The sequence below is a fragment of the Hylobates moloch genome, unplaced genomic scaffold, assembly GCF_009828535.3.
Source record: "Hylobates moloch isolate HMO894 unplaced genomic scaffold, HMol_V3 SCAFFOLD_10, whole genome shotgun sequence".
Taxonomy (NCBI): Eukaryota; Metazoa; Chordata; class Mammalia; order Primates; family Hylobatidae; genus Hylobates; species Hylobates moloch.
The window spans coordinates 32065552-32081259 of record NW_026652285.1 but is presented as its reverse complement, the minus strand read 5'-3'; the positions used below and the strand labels follow the sequence as shown (position 1 = coordinate 32081259).

The following is a 15708-nucleotide window of genomic DNA, read 5'->3' as shown; positions in this document are numbered from 1 at the left end:
GCTGTCTCTGCTTGGTCTTGCCAGTCTCTCACTGTCTTACCAGTTGCTGTCTCTCACAGGTGTCACCTCTCCACTGACCGCTGATTGCCACCATCTCTGCTGTCTCACCATCTCACCTGTCTGCTGACTGCCACCGTCTCCGCTGACTTGCTGCCTTTCATTGTCTTTTTCCTTTCATTGATCACCAGATGATGGGAAGGCAAGTGAGCCCCCAAACTGGGGCTTAGCCTGGGAAGGTTCTTAGCTTTGCCCAGGAAAGAAAATCCAAGGACGAGCCAGTGGTGTTAAACAGCAACTTTTATTGAAGCAGCAGTGTACACTTAAAAAATTTGGTAACAGAATATATCTTTTTTTTCCCCATTATGCTCTTCTAAGATCCTAATAAACTGCAGAGGTACTGGTCCTTGTGGAGCGGGGCTATCCCACAGGCAGTATGCTCAGAGCAGCAGCTCAAAGGCAGGGCTGCATTCAGATTTATACCCACTTTTAATTACATGCAAATTAAGGGGTAGACTATGCAGTAATTTCTGTATGTAAAGGGTGGTAACTTCCAGTTCATTGGGTCATTGCTGTGGAAAGGGGTGGTAACTTCTGGGTGTTGCCATGGCAGTGGTAAACTGACATAGCACACTGGTGGCTATGTCATATGGAAAACCACTTCTGCCCTATCCCTGTTTTAGCTAGTCCTCAATTTGGTCCGGTGCTGAGCCCTGCCTCTGGAGTCCAGTTCCACCTCCTACCTCATTATCTTGATAGTATTTCAGACTACTCAGGTAGAGTGAATTACATCTGCAAATCACGCATGAGCCAGCTTGTAGTTATGAATTTTTAGGGGAAATATGTCCCACTTTTCCACTTGGTACCAAGTTTTGAGATAGGCAGTTTTCTTCGTAGTCCCCTGAGGAAGGAGTTGCGGGGCAGATTGATTTCTAGTTCACTTTAAGACTAAAGGGGCAAGGTGAGGTGTGGTGACTCACGTGTGTAATCCCAGCACTTTGGGAGGCCAAGACAGGCAGGTAACTTGAGGTCAGAAGTTTGAGACCAGCCTGGCCAACATGGTGAAAGTTAGTCTTTACTGAAGTTAATACAAAAATTAGCCGGGTGTAGTGGTGGGCGCCTGTAATCCCAGCTACTCAGGTGGCTGAAGCGTGAGAATTGCTTGAACCCAGGAGGTGGAGGTTGCAGTGAGCCGAGATCGCACCACTGCCCTCCAGCCTGGGTGACAGAATGAGACTCCATCTCAAAGAAAAAAAAAAAAGACTAAAGGGACATAACTTGATGCATGCCAGTTTTATGAAGGAAAAGTTTTCTGTTAGACTCTCCATCTTGGGTGGTCACTGAGTTTTATCTTTTTCTCTGTACTTCATGAACCTGTGAAAATGAACCCTCAAGTTCATGTGGCTTGGCAAATGCCATTAAGCCAAAAGTGCCTTCTATCCTTTGCCTCTAGTTTTTGGCCTCTGTTGATTTCCCTTTTTTAAAAATCACTTTATTGACATACGAAAAGTTGTACAGCAGGTTCTCAAATAATGTTTCACTCACTGTTGTTTCTTTATAACATTGATAGGAAAAAATATTTTACTTTTATCATTTTTTTAACTTTTTATTTTTATAGAGACAGGGTCTCTGTCACCCAGACTGGAGTGTGGTGGTGTGATCATAGCTCCCTACAGCCTCAAAATCCTGGGCTCAAACGGTTCTCCTACCTCAGCCTCCTGAGTAGCTGGGACTACAGGTGTGTACCATCTTGCCTGGCTAATTAGTCCAGATAATTAATTTTAATTAAATGAATTTTTTAAATTTTATTTTTTGTTTTTGTAGAGACGGGGTCTCCCCGTCTTGCCTAGGCTGGTCTTGAACTCCTGGGCTTGAGTGATCCTTCCACCTCAGCCTCCCAAAGTACTGGGATTACAGGCGTGAGCCACTGCACCTGGCCAGGGGAGAAAAAAAGTTGATTCAGGTCAGGACCACTGTCTATATGGAGTTTGCACGCTCTCCTCATGTACGGTAAACTTTCGTACACATCATTTCACATCATTTCGGTACACATCATTTCACTGAAAGTTGCAGTTTCCAAGAACCTATTGACAATATTGAGGACTTAACACTACATATTTAGTGTATACAGCTTGAACTTGGAGGTAAGTATAGAACCATGAAAGCAGCACTATAGTCAATGCCGTAAACATATCCATCATCTCCAAAAGTTTCCTCCTGCCCAATTTATTTAGTGATAAGAACACTTAATATAAGATCTACCATCTTTTGGTTTATTAGTATCTTAGAAGAGCATATGGAAAAAAAATCTACCCTGTTAGCAAATTTTTTTTTTTTTTTTTTTTTGAGACGTTGTCTCGCTCTGTCACCCAGGCTGGAGTGCAGTGGTGCGATCTTGGCTCACTGCAAGCTCCGCCTCCTGGGTTCACGCCATTCTCCTGCCTCAGCCTCTCCGAGTAGCTGGGACTACAGGCGCCCGCCACCTGGCCCGGCTAATTTTTTTTGGATTTTTAGTAGAGACGGGGTTTCACCGTGGTCTCAATCTCCTGACCTCGTGATCTGCCCGCCTCGGCCTCCCAAAGTGCTGGGATTACAAGCATGAGCCACGCGCCCGGCCAGCAAATTTTTAAATATACATTTTTCAGTATAATTTTTTAAAAAATTTTATAATAATACAATATTATTAACTATAGGCTCTAGGCACGATGTTGTACAGTAGATGTCTAGGACCTACTCCTCTTGCATAACCAAAACTTTGCACCCTTTGATGAATACCTCCCCCTTTCTATCTCTCCATAGCTTCTGGTAGTGGCCATTCTTCTCTGCTTCTATGAGTTCGACCTTTTTTTTTTTTTTTCCTTTGAAACAGTGTCTCACTCTGTCACCCAGGCTGGAGTGCGGTGGCATGGTCTCGGTTCACTGCAACTTCCACCTCCCAGGTTCACGCAATTCTCCTGCCTCAGCCTCCCCAGTAGCTGAGATTACAGACATGTGCCACCACCCCCAGCTAATTTTTGCATTTTTAGTAGAGACACGGTTTCACGAGTTTCACCATGTTGGCCAGGCTGGTCTTGAACTCCTGACCTCAAATGTTCTGCCCGCCTTGGCCTCCCACAGTGCTGGGATTACAGGCGTGAGCCACCACACCTGTCCTTACATTTTATTGTTTTTGTTTTGTGTTATTTTTGAGGGGAAGGTATGTTCTTGAAGACTCCTTTCTTTGTGAAAGCTGTAGCACCTCACATGACCTGTGTAATATGTAATTGATTGCTGCAGATAATCTTCTGAACTATTCTGCCATAACGCTGGAAGTGGAAGTCCTCCAGTGTGTCGTCTAACTGGTAATGCTGCCTAATAAAGCTATTGATATTTGAATATATTTTTCAGGTAATAAGCATCTTACAGTACTCTTATTAGTTCTCATTGTTCTTCAATTGCTTCTCAGGATTTTGTAGTTAGGCCGATGGTGATTCTTTTCTTTCTTTCCAATGCTTATGGTTCTTATTAATTATTTTTGTTTTATGCATTGTCTATAGTAACTTTGAATAGTAAAGGTGATAATGAACATTCTTGTCTTGGTTCTGACTTTTATAAAGTGAAGGACTATGAATCCGACATGCTGGCATTCATCTTATGCCCATGGCAAACATAGTTAATCTTTCTTAGTACCTTTTCTTGCTAAGCTATGACCCTATTTCAGAAGCTCCCCAGTAACATTCCAATTAGTGACTATAGCTGATTTGATTTGGTACAACAGATAAGATTTATTTCCCAGTCCTGGCTCTAATGTTTCTCCTGGATGTAGTTTAATCTTGGCTATTCATTTCAAATATTCTTTATCATGTTTATATTCCTGGTTTACTAAAAGTCCTTTTTAAGGAGAATCACAAGTGGATATTTAGTTTTATAAAATACCTTTCCAATATCTGCCAGGGTGATCAAATGGCTTTTATATCCTTTGGTTTATCATATGTTAATTGCACTAAGACATTTTCTAGTTTAATCACTGTGGTAGTTCTGGAATAAATCCTACTAGTCTCTTTTTTTTTTTTTTTTTGAGGGTCTCGCTGTGTTTCCCAGACTGGAATGCAGTAGCACAATCATGGCTCACTGCAGCTTTGACCTCCTGGGCTCAAGCAATCCTCCCACCTCAGCCTCCTGAGTAGCTGGGACTGCAGGAATGCGCCACCACGTCTGGCTAATTTTTTATTTTTAGTAGAGATGAGGTCTCACTGTATTGCCCAGGCTGGTCTCAAATTCCTGAACTCAAGTGATCCTCCTGCCTTGGCCTGCCAAAGTGCTGGGATTATGGGCATGAGCCACAACACCTGGCTCTACTAGTCGTAACGTATATTATCCTTTTACAATATTACTAGACTTGTATAGTTCATACCACGTGCCAGACACTCGTGCTTGATGCTGAGGATGTAATCATGAACAAGATAGACAGACATGGTTTCTGCCCTTACTGAGCTGTCAGTCAGTTCAGGGGTGATAAAGAGCAGAATATTTGCCACCACTCCCCTCATCTGAACCTTTGGCAGAAATCACTCAAAACATGCTGTCTTGCAGAGTCTTGGAAGATCTCAGAAAGGGGATTGGGATCCTTTATTGGCATCTGCTATGAATTGGAGGAAAGATACAGTGATAGTAAGCATCCTGCTTTTTTGCTGTTGCTAGTTTGATGTTTTACTTGGTGGCATTTTTTATCTGTAGAACTTGTGTGAGGTTTGTTAGGTATTGAATTTGTTGTCTTGAATTAAGTTCTTGCAAATTTTGTAAATCAAGTGGAGTGTGGGTCTTTTGGTAGGGGCATCGACTTGACCATTTTTTCCATTCTTTCTTTTTCTTTTTGAGACAGGGTCTCTGTCACCCAGGCTGGAGTGCAGTGATGCAATCATGGCTCACTGCAGCCTCAGCTTCCCGGGCTGAGGTGATTTTCCCACCTCGGCATCCCGAGTAGCTGGGACTACATGCCACCAGGCTTGGCTGATTTTTTAAAAATTTTTTTGTAGAGATGAGGTCTTACTATGTTGCCCAGGCTGGTCTAGAACTCCTGGGCTCAAGCAATCCTCCCACCTTGTCCTCCGAAAATGCTGGGATTACAGATGTGAGTCACTGCACCTGGCCCAATTCTTTCTATTGTTATTTTATTCAGATGTTCTATCATTTTGAGTTGATTTTGATTTATATTTTCCAAGACAATATTCAATCTTATTGACATTTTCTAGTTTATTTATATAGAGTTTCACTTAGTATTCTTTTGTAATTAAAACACGAATTCCAGGCTGGGCGCGGTGGCTCATGCCTGTAATCCCAGCACTTTGGGGGCCGAAGCAGGTGGATCACGAGGTCAAGAGATCGAGACCATCCTGGCCAACATAGTGAAACCCCGTCTCTACTAAAAATACAAAAATTAGCTGGGCATGGTGGCACACACCTGTAATTCTAAATACTTGGGAGGCTGAGGCAGGAGAATTGCTTGAACCCGGGAGGTGGAGATTGCAGTGAGCCGAGATTGCGCCACCGCACTCCAGCCTGGCGACAGAGCGAGACTCCGTCTCAAAAACAAAAACAAACCCCCACAAATTCCTATGTGCCTGTTTTTAGCCACTTCCTCAATCTGTTAGGGGTGTTGTATAGTCTTTCTCTTGGCTAACTTTGCCAGCAGTTTGCTTATTTTGTTGTTGTTTTAAACAACTCTTATAACAGTTCAATTGTTTTTCTGTTTTCTGATTTATTGGTTTCTATCATTTTCATTATCCTATATTTGTTAGCTTTATGATGTTCTTCTTTTTCTAGCTTCTTGAATTGACTGCTTAGTTATTAGCTAGTTAATTTAGTTAGCTGGCTAGTTGCTTTTAGACTCATTTGCCTGGCTACTCTGTCTGCAGCCTGTCCTGCCGAAGCCATCATGGTCTGCACACATGCCCTCCTCCATCCCGAGCTGCCTGGTTGAGGTGGTGGCCTCTTCATCTGCAGTGAGGCCAGGCCGAGAGAGATGAGTGAGGTCAGGATGATGATGCTCACCTGTGTCTGTTTCTCCTTTCTGGGACGCATGGGAGACTATACTTCTGAGTTGCAAAATGTGAACAACTGGTAAGTCTAGGTAAAAGTGACATTTGTCTTGCAACTTTTCTATAGGTTTGATATAGAAACTCTGGGTAATTCTGCAGCACACTCTGCTTAAGAAATTACTTGTAGAGATGATGGGGGATGTGGGGTGTAGAGATTTCCTGATGAACACATGCATACCAGAGTTATCAGGGAGTAGAAACTAATAGTGACAAATCAATTTGGAAAAGGGAGCGAGAGAGACAGACAGAGACAGACGGAGTTGAGCAGATGTGCAGAGAGAAGCACCTGGCCCCAGGGTGAGAGTGAAAATAGCTGCCTCAGCTCCTGTTCACTTTCACGTTCTCAATTCCAGTTTCACGAGGCCTAGCTATATGGCAGGCTGTACAGTGTACAGTTCCTTCCTTGGATACTCAGGAAATCTATCCTCTCTTCCTTCCACTCTTGGCTCTCTTCTTTTACTTGGACCCGCCAAAGTAGACAATTGTTTCTTAGAGCAGCTCCCGCTAGAACATTTGTTAGTAATGATATTGATAGTTTATTTATTATTGTGCTTTATTGTACCATTTAAGTTAATCCTTACACTATTAGCATTTTCATTTTATAGAGGAGGGAAAAAGAGATACAGAGAGGTTTGCTAACTTGCCCAAGGTTGTATAGCTCATAAGTGATTGAGCCAGGATCAAGTCTATATTTTTTTTTTTAATTTTTTTTTTTTTTTTTTGAGACCGAATCTCTGTCGCCCAGGCTGGAGTGCAGTGGCGTGATCTTGGCTCGGGTGGATAGAGCTGTTTCTTCATAAGCCATAAACCTAAGACTAATCCTAATCTGTTTCCTAACTTGTGTTTTAATGCATACCCGGATTCTAACTGCCATGGTCTTTTCTGCAGAATGTGTTCTAGTCCCTACATCCTAATTTATACCCCAACTTCCATTCAAACCTTTCCCTTTTTCAATTTCATGAACTCTTTCCCCTGAACTTCTAACATCTGTGACTGCTCCCAGCTCCTTTCCTTCCTCCCGTTCCTGCCAAATGCTAACCCAGCTAGACACTGGGGTCATTGCTCGTTACGTATCATCTCAGCTAGCTGATATCCTACTCTATGAGATGGTAACATTAGTTTTTCCATTTTACAGATGAGAAAACTGAGGCTCAATGAGATGAATTTGGACAAAGTCCATATCTCTGGTGAAGCTAGGATTTGATCTAGTGGTGTTTTTTTGTTTGTTTGTTTTGTTTTGTTTTTGAGACGGAGTCTTACTCCGTTGCCCAAGCTGGAGTGCAGTGTGTGATCTCAGCTCACTGCAAGCTCCACCTCCTGGGTTCATGCCATTCTCCTGCCTCAGCCTCCCAAGTAGCTGAGACTACAGGTGCCCACCACCACGCCTGGCTAATTTTTGTATTTTTAGTAGAGACAGGATTTCACTATGTTGGCCAGGCTGGTCTCAAACCCCTGACCTTGTGATCCTCTTGCCTCGGCCTCCCAAAGTGCTGGGATTAAAGGCATGAGCCACCGTGCCTGGCTGTTTTGTTTTTTAAACTTTTTTTTTTTTTGAGACAGAGTCTTGTTCTGTCACCCAGGCTGGGGTCTCCTGCCTCAGCCTCCCAAGTAGCTGGGACTACAGGCGCCCGCCACCACACCCGGCTAATTTTTTGTATTTTTAGTAGAGACGGGGTTTCACCATGTTAGCCAGGATGGTCCCGATCTCCTGACCTCGTGATCTGCCCACTTCGGCCTTGCAAAGTGCTGGGATTACAGTCATGAGCCACTGCGCCCAGCCTTATTTTGTTTTTTAAAGTTATGATGCCTTTGGCTCTAAGTGAAAGAAAACAAAGTGGCCTTAATAATGAAATTTACTATTTCACATAAAAAGGCTGGCTAGTTCCATGGCTCTACATTACCCTCAGGACCCCGGCCTTTCTCCTCTACCATCCATCCTCGATGTGTCCAGGACTTGTCTCCAGGTTAGCTTTCCGTGAGGCTTCCACATGCCTGCCAGTGTTCCAGCCTCACATCCCCCAAAAGTCTAGGGGCAGGAATGGACATCGTTTCGTCTTGTGTATCTCTGTCTCTCTCACTTGCTCTAATTTGATGTGAATCTTATCTTTAAGAGCAAAGCAACTTTTCCCAGGACCCTCCCCTGCCCCAGCAGATTTCCCCTCGTATTATCCAGAATGCCGGAAGCCCGTGCCTAAGCGGTCGTGGGCAAGGAGCATGGGACCATGCTTAGACTAATCCAGCTCATTCCTCCAGGCTGGCTCTCCAGGCCTCCCTGATGAAGTTTCTGGCTCCTTGGAAGAAAGGAGATGGGGGTCAGGAATAGGTTATAAGCTGTGATAGTGTCTGTCACAGAATCCCAAGTCTGGTTGTTAAGCTTGACATGCTGCTGCTATTCTGGGCTTGCCCCTCGGCTCCCATCCTCACTCTAACATATTTCCTCAGCTATGAGGTAAGTCCCCACAACTCTAAATGACACATTCACTGTCCTTGGCAGAACAGTGAGGAACATGAAATGTGTGCCTTGGGGCCCAGTGCTCTTGTGTAATTCCCCTGGGATGTCAGTGCCGTCCTTGGTCAGCGCAGGCATGGTCACTGGAGGTGGGGAGAGGAGCAGAGCTCTGCCTCAGAAACGTGGGTCCTGAGCCCTCAGCCTGGCCCTGACCCAGAACTGTTTGTTTTGGTTTTTGAGGTGGGGTCTGGCTGTGTTGTCCAGTTTGGACTGAAACTCCCGGACCCAAGTGATCCTCCCACCTCAGCCTCCTCAGTACCTGGATGTGAGCGTGGCTGCACCCGGCCCAGAGTTGGGTTTTAATCATGTTTCCCCTCCTCTGAGATCTCATCTTCCTGGTCTGTGCTTTTTCTTCTCTTAGAATCCAAATTTTTTTTTTTTTTTTAACAAATTCTAACTTGCCCCCTAGTGTTACCGCCCACCCCTACGACAACTTTATCCTGTTTCCTTCTCTCAACCCCCCACAGCTTTTCTGGCTCCCATGGAGTGCACACTTGGCCACCGTGGCCGGAGCCTGGCAGAGCCTGGCTCATTTGTTGAATGGATGACTCTGATTATAGCAGGTATGCAGTAAGCCACTCTTGTTAAATTATTGAAAATAAACGATGTTACTCCCTAGAGGTGTCTAGGTTCCTTTTTTTCCCCCATCACCTGTCCTCTTTCACCTCCCCTCTGGGCCCTGGCTTCCCTCAGACATCCTTTCTCCAGGTCCCCCGTCTCCTTTGATGAAGACTCATGAGGAGCACAGTGTCCGCCTCTCAGGCAGACGCTCAGGAAGGAAGTCGCTGAGACAGAGCTCAGTGGCCCGAATGGTTTCTGCTCCCTCACCTCCCACGTCCCACCTCAGGGCTTCCTTCGGTTTGGGCCCTGCCCCACGAGGCAGGACCACCTTTGTCCTGGACAGACAGACCTGCTAGCCTCTACAGTTCTGCCGGCCTTGGCCCTGGCTGTCCTCATACGAGTGCCCCCTCCCTTCTCTCCTCCCTTAGCCCCGCCTCCTTTAGCCCCACAGCCCTGGACACGGTACACACAGACCAGAGCCTTGGCTCAAAGGCAAACAAAAGGAACTGCCTGGCTCCCCATGGCTGTGGCCAGCACCTTCATACCGGGGCTTAACCCTCAGAACCCTCATTATATCCCAGGGTAAGACTCCCACCCAGCGCTCCCCGCTTGCTGCTGGGAGTAGGGGTAGAAGGTAGAGGAATTAAGCTGCTTAGAGCATGGGGCCAAGCGGACAGGTTGGATTGGGAGGCTGGGGGTCTCTATGGTGTTGGATGGACAAGGAGAAGCAAGGGACTAGTGAGACCCCAGGTCTGCCCCAAAGCTTTGTGTTGTTCTCTCCATGGGAACAGGTTAACAGCAGAGGAAGGATTGAAAGCCCAGGCAGAGAACTTAGAAATGCCTGCTCCAAATATATACACTGCTGAGTCCAGAAAGATCAGGGCTTCAGAGTTCTCTGCTTCTGCCTCTGGGGATGGCGGGGCAGGGCAATTCTGGTGAGTGGGTGAGTCTGTGCTGCAGGTACACTGGACACTGCCCACTACTTCGGTTCAGCATGGGCCAGACCTATGGGCAGGTGACTGGTCAGCTACTTCAAGGCCCTCCTGTCCACCGCACACTTCTGCCTCCCATTCGGCGTCCAAGATCTCCTGAGGTTCCCAGGGAGAGCCTACCTCTCAGGCGTGGGCACGAAAGGCTCAGCTCCAGCATGATCCCTGGGTACACAGGTTTGTACACAGGTATGCACAGGTGCCCCTCCCAGGAGCATGTGTTCCAAACACTAACGAGTCTTCCTTGTCCCTGCCTGCCCAGGTTTTGTACCCCGGGCACAGTTCATCTTTGCCAAGAACTGCAGCAAGTTCTGGGCCGAGGCTCTGAGTGACTTTACTCACTTGCATGGAAAGCAAGGGAGTGAAGAGCTGCCAAAGGAGGCCAAGGGAAGAAAGGACACGGAGAAGGACCAGGTGCCAGAGCCGGAGGGGCAGCTGGAGGAGACAGCACTGGAGGTGGTGGAACAAGTGAGACCAAGAAGCTGGTGGGGAGTGCAGAGGGGTGGGAGTGGGGGCCTTACTGTGTGTCCGGGTGGTAGGGGCGGCCATGAGTAGTGTGGCTGTTGGGTTCAGGGGATGTGCACTTGACTGTCAGCTCCACCTCCCTGGGAGATTGTGTGAGAGCACAGGAGCTTCTCTCACAGGCTTCTCCCTACTTCATGGATGACAGGGACCCTCGGAAGTTCTTCATGTCAGGTGAGAGCCGGGGGGTCAGGATCAGAGGCGTGGGGAGGCCCCAGGATGTCTTGGCTCAGTGTCCCCATCCCCAGGCTTCACCGGCTATGTGCCCCACGCCCGCTTCCTCTTTGGCTCCAGCTTTCCTGTGCTTACCAACCAGGCACTGCAGGATTTTGGGCAGAAGCACTCACCAGGCAGTGCCCAGGACCCCAAACATCTCCCCTCGCTTCCCAGGACATACCCTCAGAACCTGGGTCTTTTACCTAACTATGGGGGCTATGTGCCAGGTGAGAAGAGCCCCCGGGGAGGCTTTGGGGACTGGAATGTTTGTATGAGTATGGGGTGGGTTGGGTGGTTTGTGGGGGTTGAAACTAATAGATATGGGAGGGCTCAGATCATGTGGTTTGGCTTTATCATTAGGCAGAAAAGGAAACCGAGGTAGCTACCCACAGTGGGGAATTAGAGCTAGATTTCAGAGGGCCGTTTGGAGGTCTAGCTAACTGGCTGAGAATTAAATGGCTTTGCCATGCTGCTGGCTACACGTGACAGACTGTCTTGGCCACACAGGGTATAAGTTCCAGTTTGGCCACACATTTGGCCATCTCACCCATGATGCTCTGGGCCTCAGCACCTTCCAGAAGCAGCTCTTGGCTTAGGCCCCTGGATATCAAGTTCCCTTCCCTTTTCATCCTATCCCAGCCATCCTTTTGGAAGGGAGAAAGGTGGGGGAGCACAAAGAGAAAATGGTCTGGAGGCTGAGCACCTTTTTTATTAATAGGTATAATAAATAAATAAATAAATACATAAACAGACGCCTGGGCTCCTCCTCCCTCTTCTGATGACCAGGCACTGGCCACGGCCTATTTACAGCCGGGGGGCTTAGGGATCTGGCCCCAATACTGTTACCCATCCTCATCTCCACCTGGCCTAGGGAACCCTGTAGATGGCTTTCTGGGCCACCCGCCTCCAGGGGGAGTTGCTTGTCTTCACCCATGGAAGGGTTGGCCCAGATGGGCCAGGGGAATCCTGGCAGCCCAGTGCCGCGTCCCGTCCCTCCTTTCCTGGGTGGAGGTCTGGACGAGGTCACTGGGACAGTTAAGGGGGCGTAATTAATACTGAGCACAGGGAGCAGGTGCCAGCACAGGGATACATGGCCCCAGCTCTCAGTCTACTCTGCAGCCAAGCCAATGGCTTGGGAAGGGCTCTCGGGCTCTGAGTCTGGGGGTTATGAGGGTCCCTGAGGCCACCAGCATGCACAGGGCCTCAGTTTTGGCTGCTTCCAGGGGTTGGACTTGGAGTTGGGGTCATTGTCACGTAGGCCAGGGGCACCAGGCCAGAGTCGGGGCCACGGCTGCAGCGCAGCCAGTCTCCTCCAGCTCGCCCCAGCACTCGTAGGATGTCTCCTTTGTGGAAGCTCAGCTGTCCAGGGCCGGTAGCCAGGTGGTGGCACAGTGCCTGCACCTCACTGGGGAAACAGCACATGGAGGTCAGAGAAACCCCATCAAAAGCCAAGCGCAGCCCCTCAGCCCTTACCAGGCTTACCACGGAGGGCTGGAGGGCAGGGCTGGAGAGTGTGGCTCCTGCAGGCTCTCCTTGAGCTCTGGCTCCCGGCGGGAACCCACTGTCTGTGCCACTAGTTGGAACATGGACTTGTCCAGGCTCAGCCAGTCCGAGGGGAGCCTAGGGACAGCAGCTGGACTCAGGCTCTGCCCAGGCTTGGCTCTGCCCGTGCCCTGGCTTACAGCAGGCTCCCTACTCCCTCCATCCCTACCATGGGCAGGTTCTCACCTGTTTGTGGGCCGGGCCTCCCGCTGGGCTTTTCGGGAGCCAAAGAGGTGTCCCCATTTGATGCCTCCAGGTGAAGGCTCTGAGGCGCCTTCCTCATTTTCTGCTGGCGGGGCAGCAGGCCCTTCCCTCTCCCGACTGCGCCTCAGCTCAGCCAGCACAGAGTCAGGGGGGCTCCCCATCCAGAAGGGCCAGCCCCTTTCCCGGCCCAGGGCCTCCTCAGAGGCAGGGCAGGCCTCAGCCCCCTCCACTACTCCCTCTCGGGGTGGTGGAGCCTGGGGAGGCCCCCCACCTCCTGCCCCTTTCTTTTTCTCGCTGCTGCTATTGCTGCTACCACGAGGGAACCTGGAACCCTCAATGGAGCCATCGATGTAGACCTGGGAGCTCTGCATGAGCTGGTACCACCAGCCGGCCTGCCCACCTCGGGCCCACCTGCCACGCCCTGAGCCCCCGGCTGCCTCTGCCACCTCTTCTGTCTCCTCTTCTTCCTCTTCCTCTTCTCCACCTTCTGAGGCACCCACACCCTTCACCCGCTCCCCTTGGGCTGCCCTGTCCATGTCTCCAGGGCCCTCCTGGCCCCGGGCCCGGGTCAGCTGCAGCGTGGAGTGGGCAGACAGCAGCAGGTCCTGGGACACCCGCAGCAGTTCCTTGTGCTGCCGCTGCTGCTGCCCACTTTGCAGCAGCCGGTGCTGGAACAGCAAGTCGAGGCTGAAGGGCAGCAGGGCCAGGGGCTGTAGCAGCAGCAGCAGCTCTTCAAAGAGGCTGGGACACACGGTATGAGCTGCACTCAGGAAGCCCCAGGGCTGGTAGTGGGTCTGGATGATGTCTAGGGGAAAAGAGAGGGACTGATCCATACAGAGAAGCAGAGCCTGGCCCAAGTGGGACTTTGAAAGACAGCCTGGGCAGAGCTGCTGCAGACAGCGGTGCAGGCTGTGCACTAGTCATCTTGCATGTACTAAGTATAAACGCTGCTGCCCACAGCTGTGCAGTGCCTAAACTCTCCAACCCCAGGCGGTGGCCCTGAGTTTAGAGGAGTGAGATGCAGGGATTCCTGGCCACCCTAACTCCCAGATTGCTGGAGTATCCTGCTGGCTCCAAGTTTTTTTGTTTTGTTTTTTGAGACTGAGTCTCACTCTGTTGCCCAAGCTGGAGTGCAGTGGCATGATCTCGGCTCACTGCAACCTCTGCCTCTCAGGTTCAAACAAACAATTCTCGTGCCTCAGCCTCCTGAGTAGCTGGGACTACAGGCATGCGCCACCACAGCCGGCTAATTTTTGAATTTTTAGTAGAGATGGGGTTTCACCATGTTGCCCAGGCTGGTCTCGAACTCTTGACCTCAGGTGATCCACGTGCCTCGGCCTCCCAAAGTGCTGGGATTACAGACATGAGCCACCGTGCCTGGCCCAAGGTTTTAACTCAAGCAGAGGCTGGGGAATGCCTTGGGTGGAAGCCTGAGGCTCTGAGGATGAATGCTTGTGTGGTCCCCCTCCCCACCTCCAGCAATGAAAAGACAGCTCTTCCTTCCTCTTTCGTGCCTCTGAATTCTGACCCATTGAGTTTGACCTGCAGGGTTCTGGGCATTACCTTCGTGGTTATAGAGGTGATTAAACCAGAACTCCAGGGACCGGATGCTGTGGGGAGACAGGTGAAGAGAGTTGAGTCTTGTGTGAATACAGCCAGATAAGGAGACAGATCCAGGGGGTCAGGCACAGGAAGAATAGATGAACGTGCCCTTCCGTGGCACGATTCATTTCACCTAATTCCAGAGAGTCAGTGGGGATGTGTGGAGGGAGATGGACATTTTATTTACAAGCCAGTTGCTTCCTCCTGGAGTGGAGTCAGCCTGCAGTAGACCTAAGAAATCAAGGCAGCTACTGTGTGAAAGTACAGGCAGCTCATGGCCAAAGGGAATGGCCTGGGCTCATACCTGAGAAAGCATGTTACTAGGATGTGGGTCCCAAGGTGGACTTAGGGTCAAGCAGGATTTGGAAGTAGTGCTGGAATGGAGAGGATCAGGGTTTACAAGGTTCAGAGAAATTAAGAAACCCAACTAATTTCCAAATAAGCCAGATTACAGATTTGTAAAAGCAGACCACGTTGGTGACCAGTGACAGAGTCATGGGCACAGTGGGAAGGCAGTGACCTACTGAGAGGCCATAGCGGGCTGGGGGGACCCTCCAGATCCACCCTTTCTGTCTGTCCAGGGAGTTGTTTCCTTGGTGCAGGCAGAGCCCGGGGGTGGGGGGGCAGGGCAAGTTGTTTAGGGGATCTTGCCGCTCTGTGCACTCACTTGAGCAGGCCGAGGATGAAGGCGTTGAAGCGCATGGTATGACTGGTGAGCTCTGGGAATTGGCTGACTTTGTTGTAGAGGCCATGCAGGACCTTGGTGGATGGGCCTGGGAGGAAGCCAGGGTTGCAGGTCACATGACCAATTTCTGGAACCCTAAAATCAGCCCCGGGTCCCCGTCTTGGCACCCAGCACCTACCTAGCTGTGTGGAAGCCTCAACCACACTCCATGGCATGTTCTTACGCTGTCCGATGATGACGTCCAGTACAAAGGCCTTGAGCCCATCCTCCAGCACGGCGCGGACAGCAGGGCACAAGTACTTCAGAACCAGGTGGCCCACATTGGGGCTCACAGAACTGTTGCCCAGCTTTGCCTGCAGGTGTGGTAGGGAAGTGCAGGAAACCCCTCAGGCCTGACCGTGGGCCTCTCGTAGCGGGCCCTCATGGTTCCTCTCTTGCCATCCCCACTCCTAAGTACCCAGCCCTGGGCTCTAAATGCAAGACAGCAAGGAAAGATGGTAGCGCAGGACAGGTGAGGGCTTGCAGGCAGAGCTCAGCTCTCCACATTTCCTTGCCTACCTTCACCCCGGGATCCCGGCTTGTGCCAAAATGAGCCACAATGAGGTCCACAGCGGTGTTAACAGCTTTTACCAGCCCTGCAGGGAAGAATGTGATGTGACAGGTCCCTGAGCAAGTCCTTAGCCAACTCAGCTGGGGCTGAAACCTCAGCAGGGGTGGGGAAGGCTCCCACACTTACTCAGTCTCCACACCTGCACGTGGGTCTCATCAAAACATTCAGGCCTGGCCCTTTTCTGGTTCTGCCCA

At 49.7% G+C, this 15708-nt stretch overlaps 2 protein-coding genes across 12 annotated transcripts in view; one reads left to right on the top strand and one right to left on the bottom strand.

The window, feature by feature from the left end:
• Positions 1-11570, top strand: part of CIMIP2B (ciliary microtubule inner protein 2B) — a 39387-nt gene extending 27817 nt beyond the window's left edge. For 3 of the 10 annotated variants that reach the window (XM_058445125.1, XM_058445124.1, XM_058445122.1), the window contains 7 exons: positions 9051-9146; positions 9573-9726; positions 10105-10310; positions 10396-10601; positions 10778-10829; positions 10950-11098; positions 11379-11570. In XM_058445125.1, coding sequence (XP_058301108.1) covers positions 9065-9146; positions 9573-9726; positions 10105-10310; positions 10396-10601; positions 10778-10829; positions 10950-11098; positions 11379-11570 — 1041 coding nt within the window. In that variant the 5' untranslated portion in view covers positions 9051-9064. Of the gene's footprint in view, positions 1-5891; positions 6097-6807; positions 9147-9572; positions 9727-10104; positions 10311-10395; positions 10602-10777; positions 10830-10903; positions 11099-11378 lie in introns of those variants that run through there. The other 7 variants (XM_058445123.1, XM_058445127.1, XM_032164085.2 and 4 more) reach the window with 7 other exon arrangements.
• Positions 11553-15708, bottom strand: part of RUSC2 (RUN and SH3 domain containing 2) — a 72305-nt gene continuing 68149 nt past the window's right edge. For both annotated transcript variants that reach the window (XM_032164084.2, XM_032164082.2), the window contains exons 6-12: positions 15463-15539; positions 15083-15257; positions 14887-14992; positions 14181-14227; positions 12600-13422; positions 12354-12491; positions 11553-12276 (exon numbers count right to left, since the gene is read on the bottom strand). In XM_032164084.2, coding sequence (XP_032019975.1) covers positions 12075-12276; positions 12354-12491; positions 12600-13422; positions 14181-14227; positions 14887-14992; positions 15083-15257; positions 15463-15539 — 1568 coding nt within the window. In that variant the 3' untranslated portion in view covers positions 11553-12074. The remainder of the gene's footprint in view (positions 12277-12353; positions 12492-12599; positions 13423-14180; positions 14228-14886; positions 14993-15082; positions 15258-15462; positions 15540-15708) is intronic.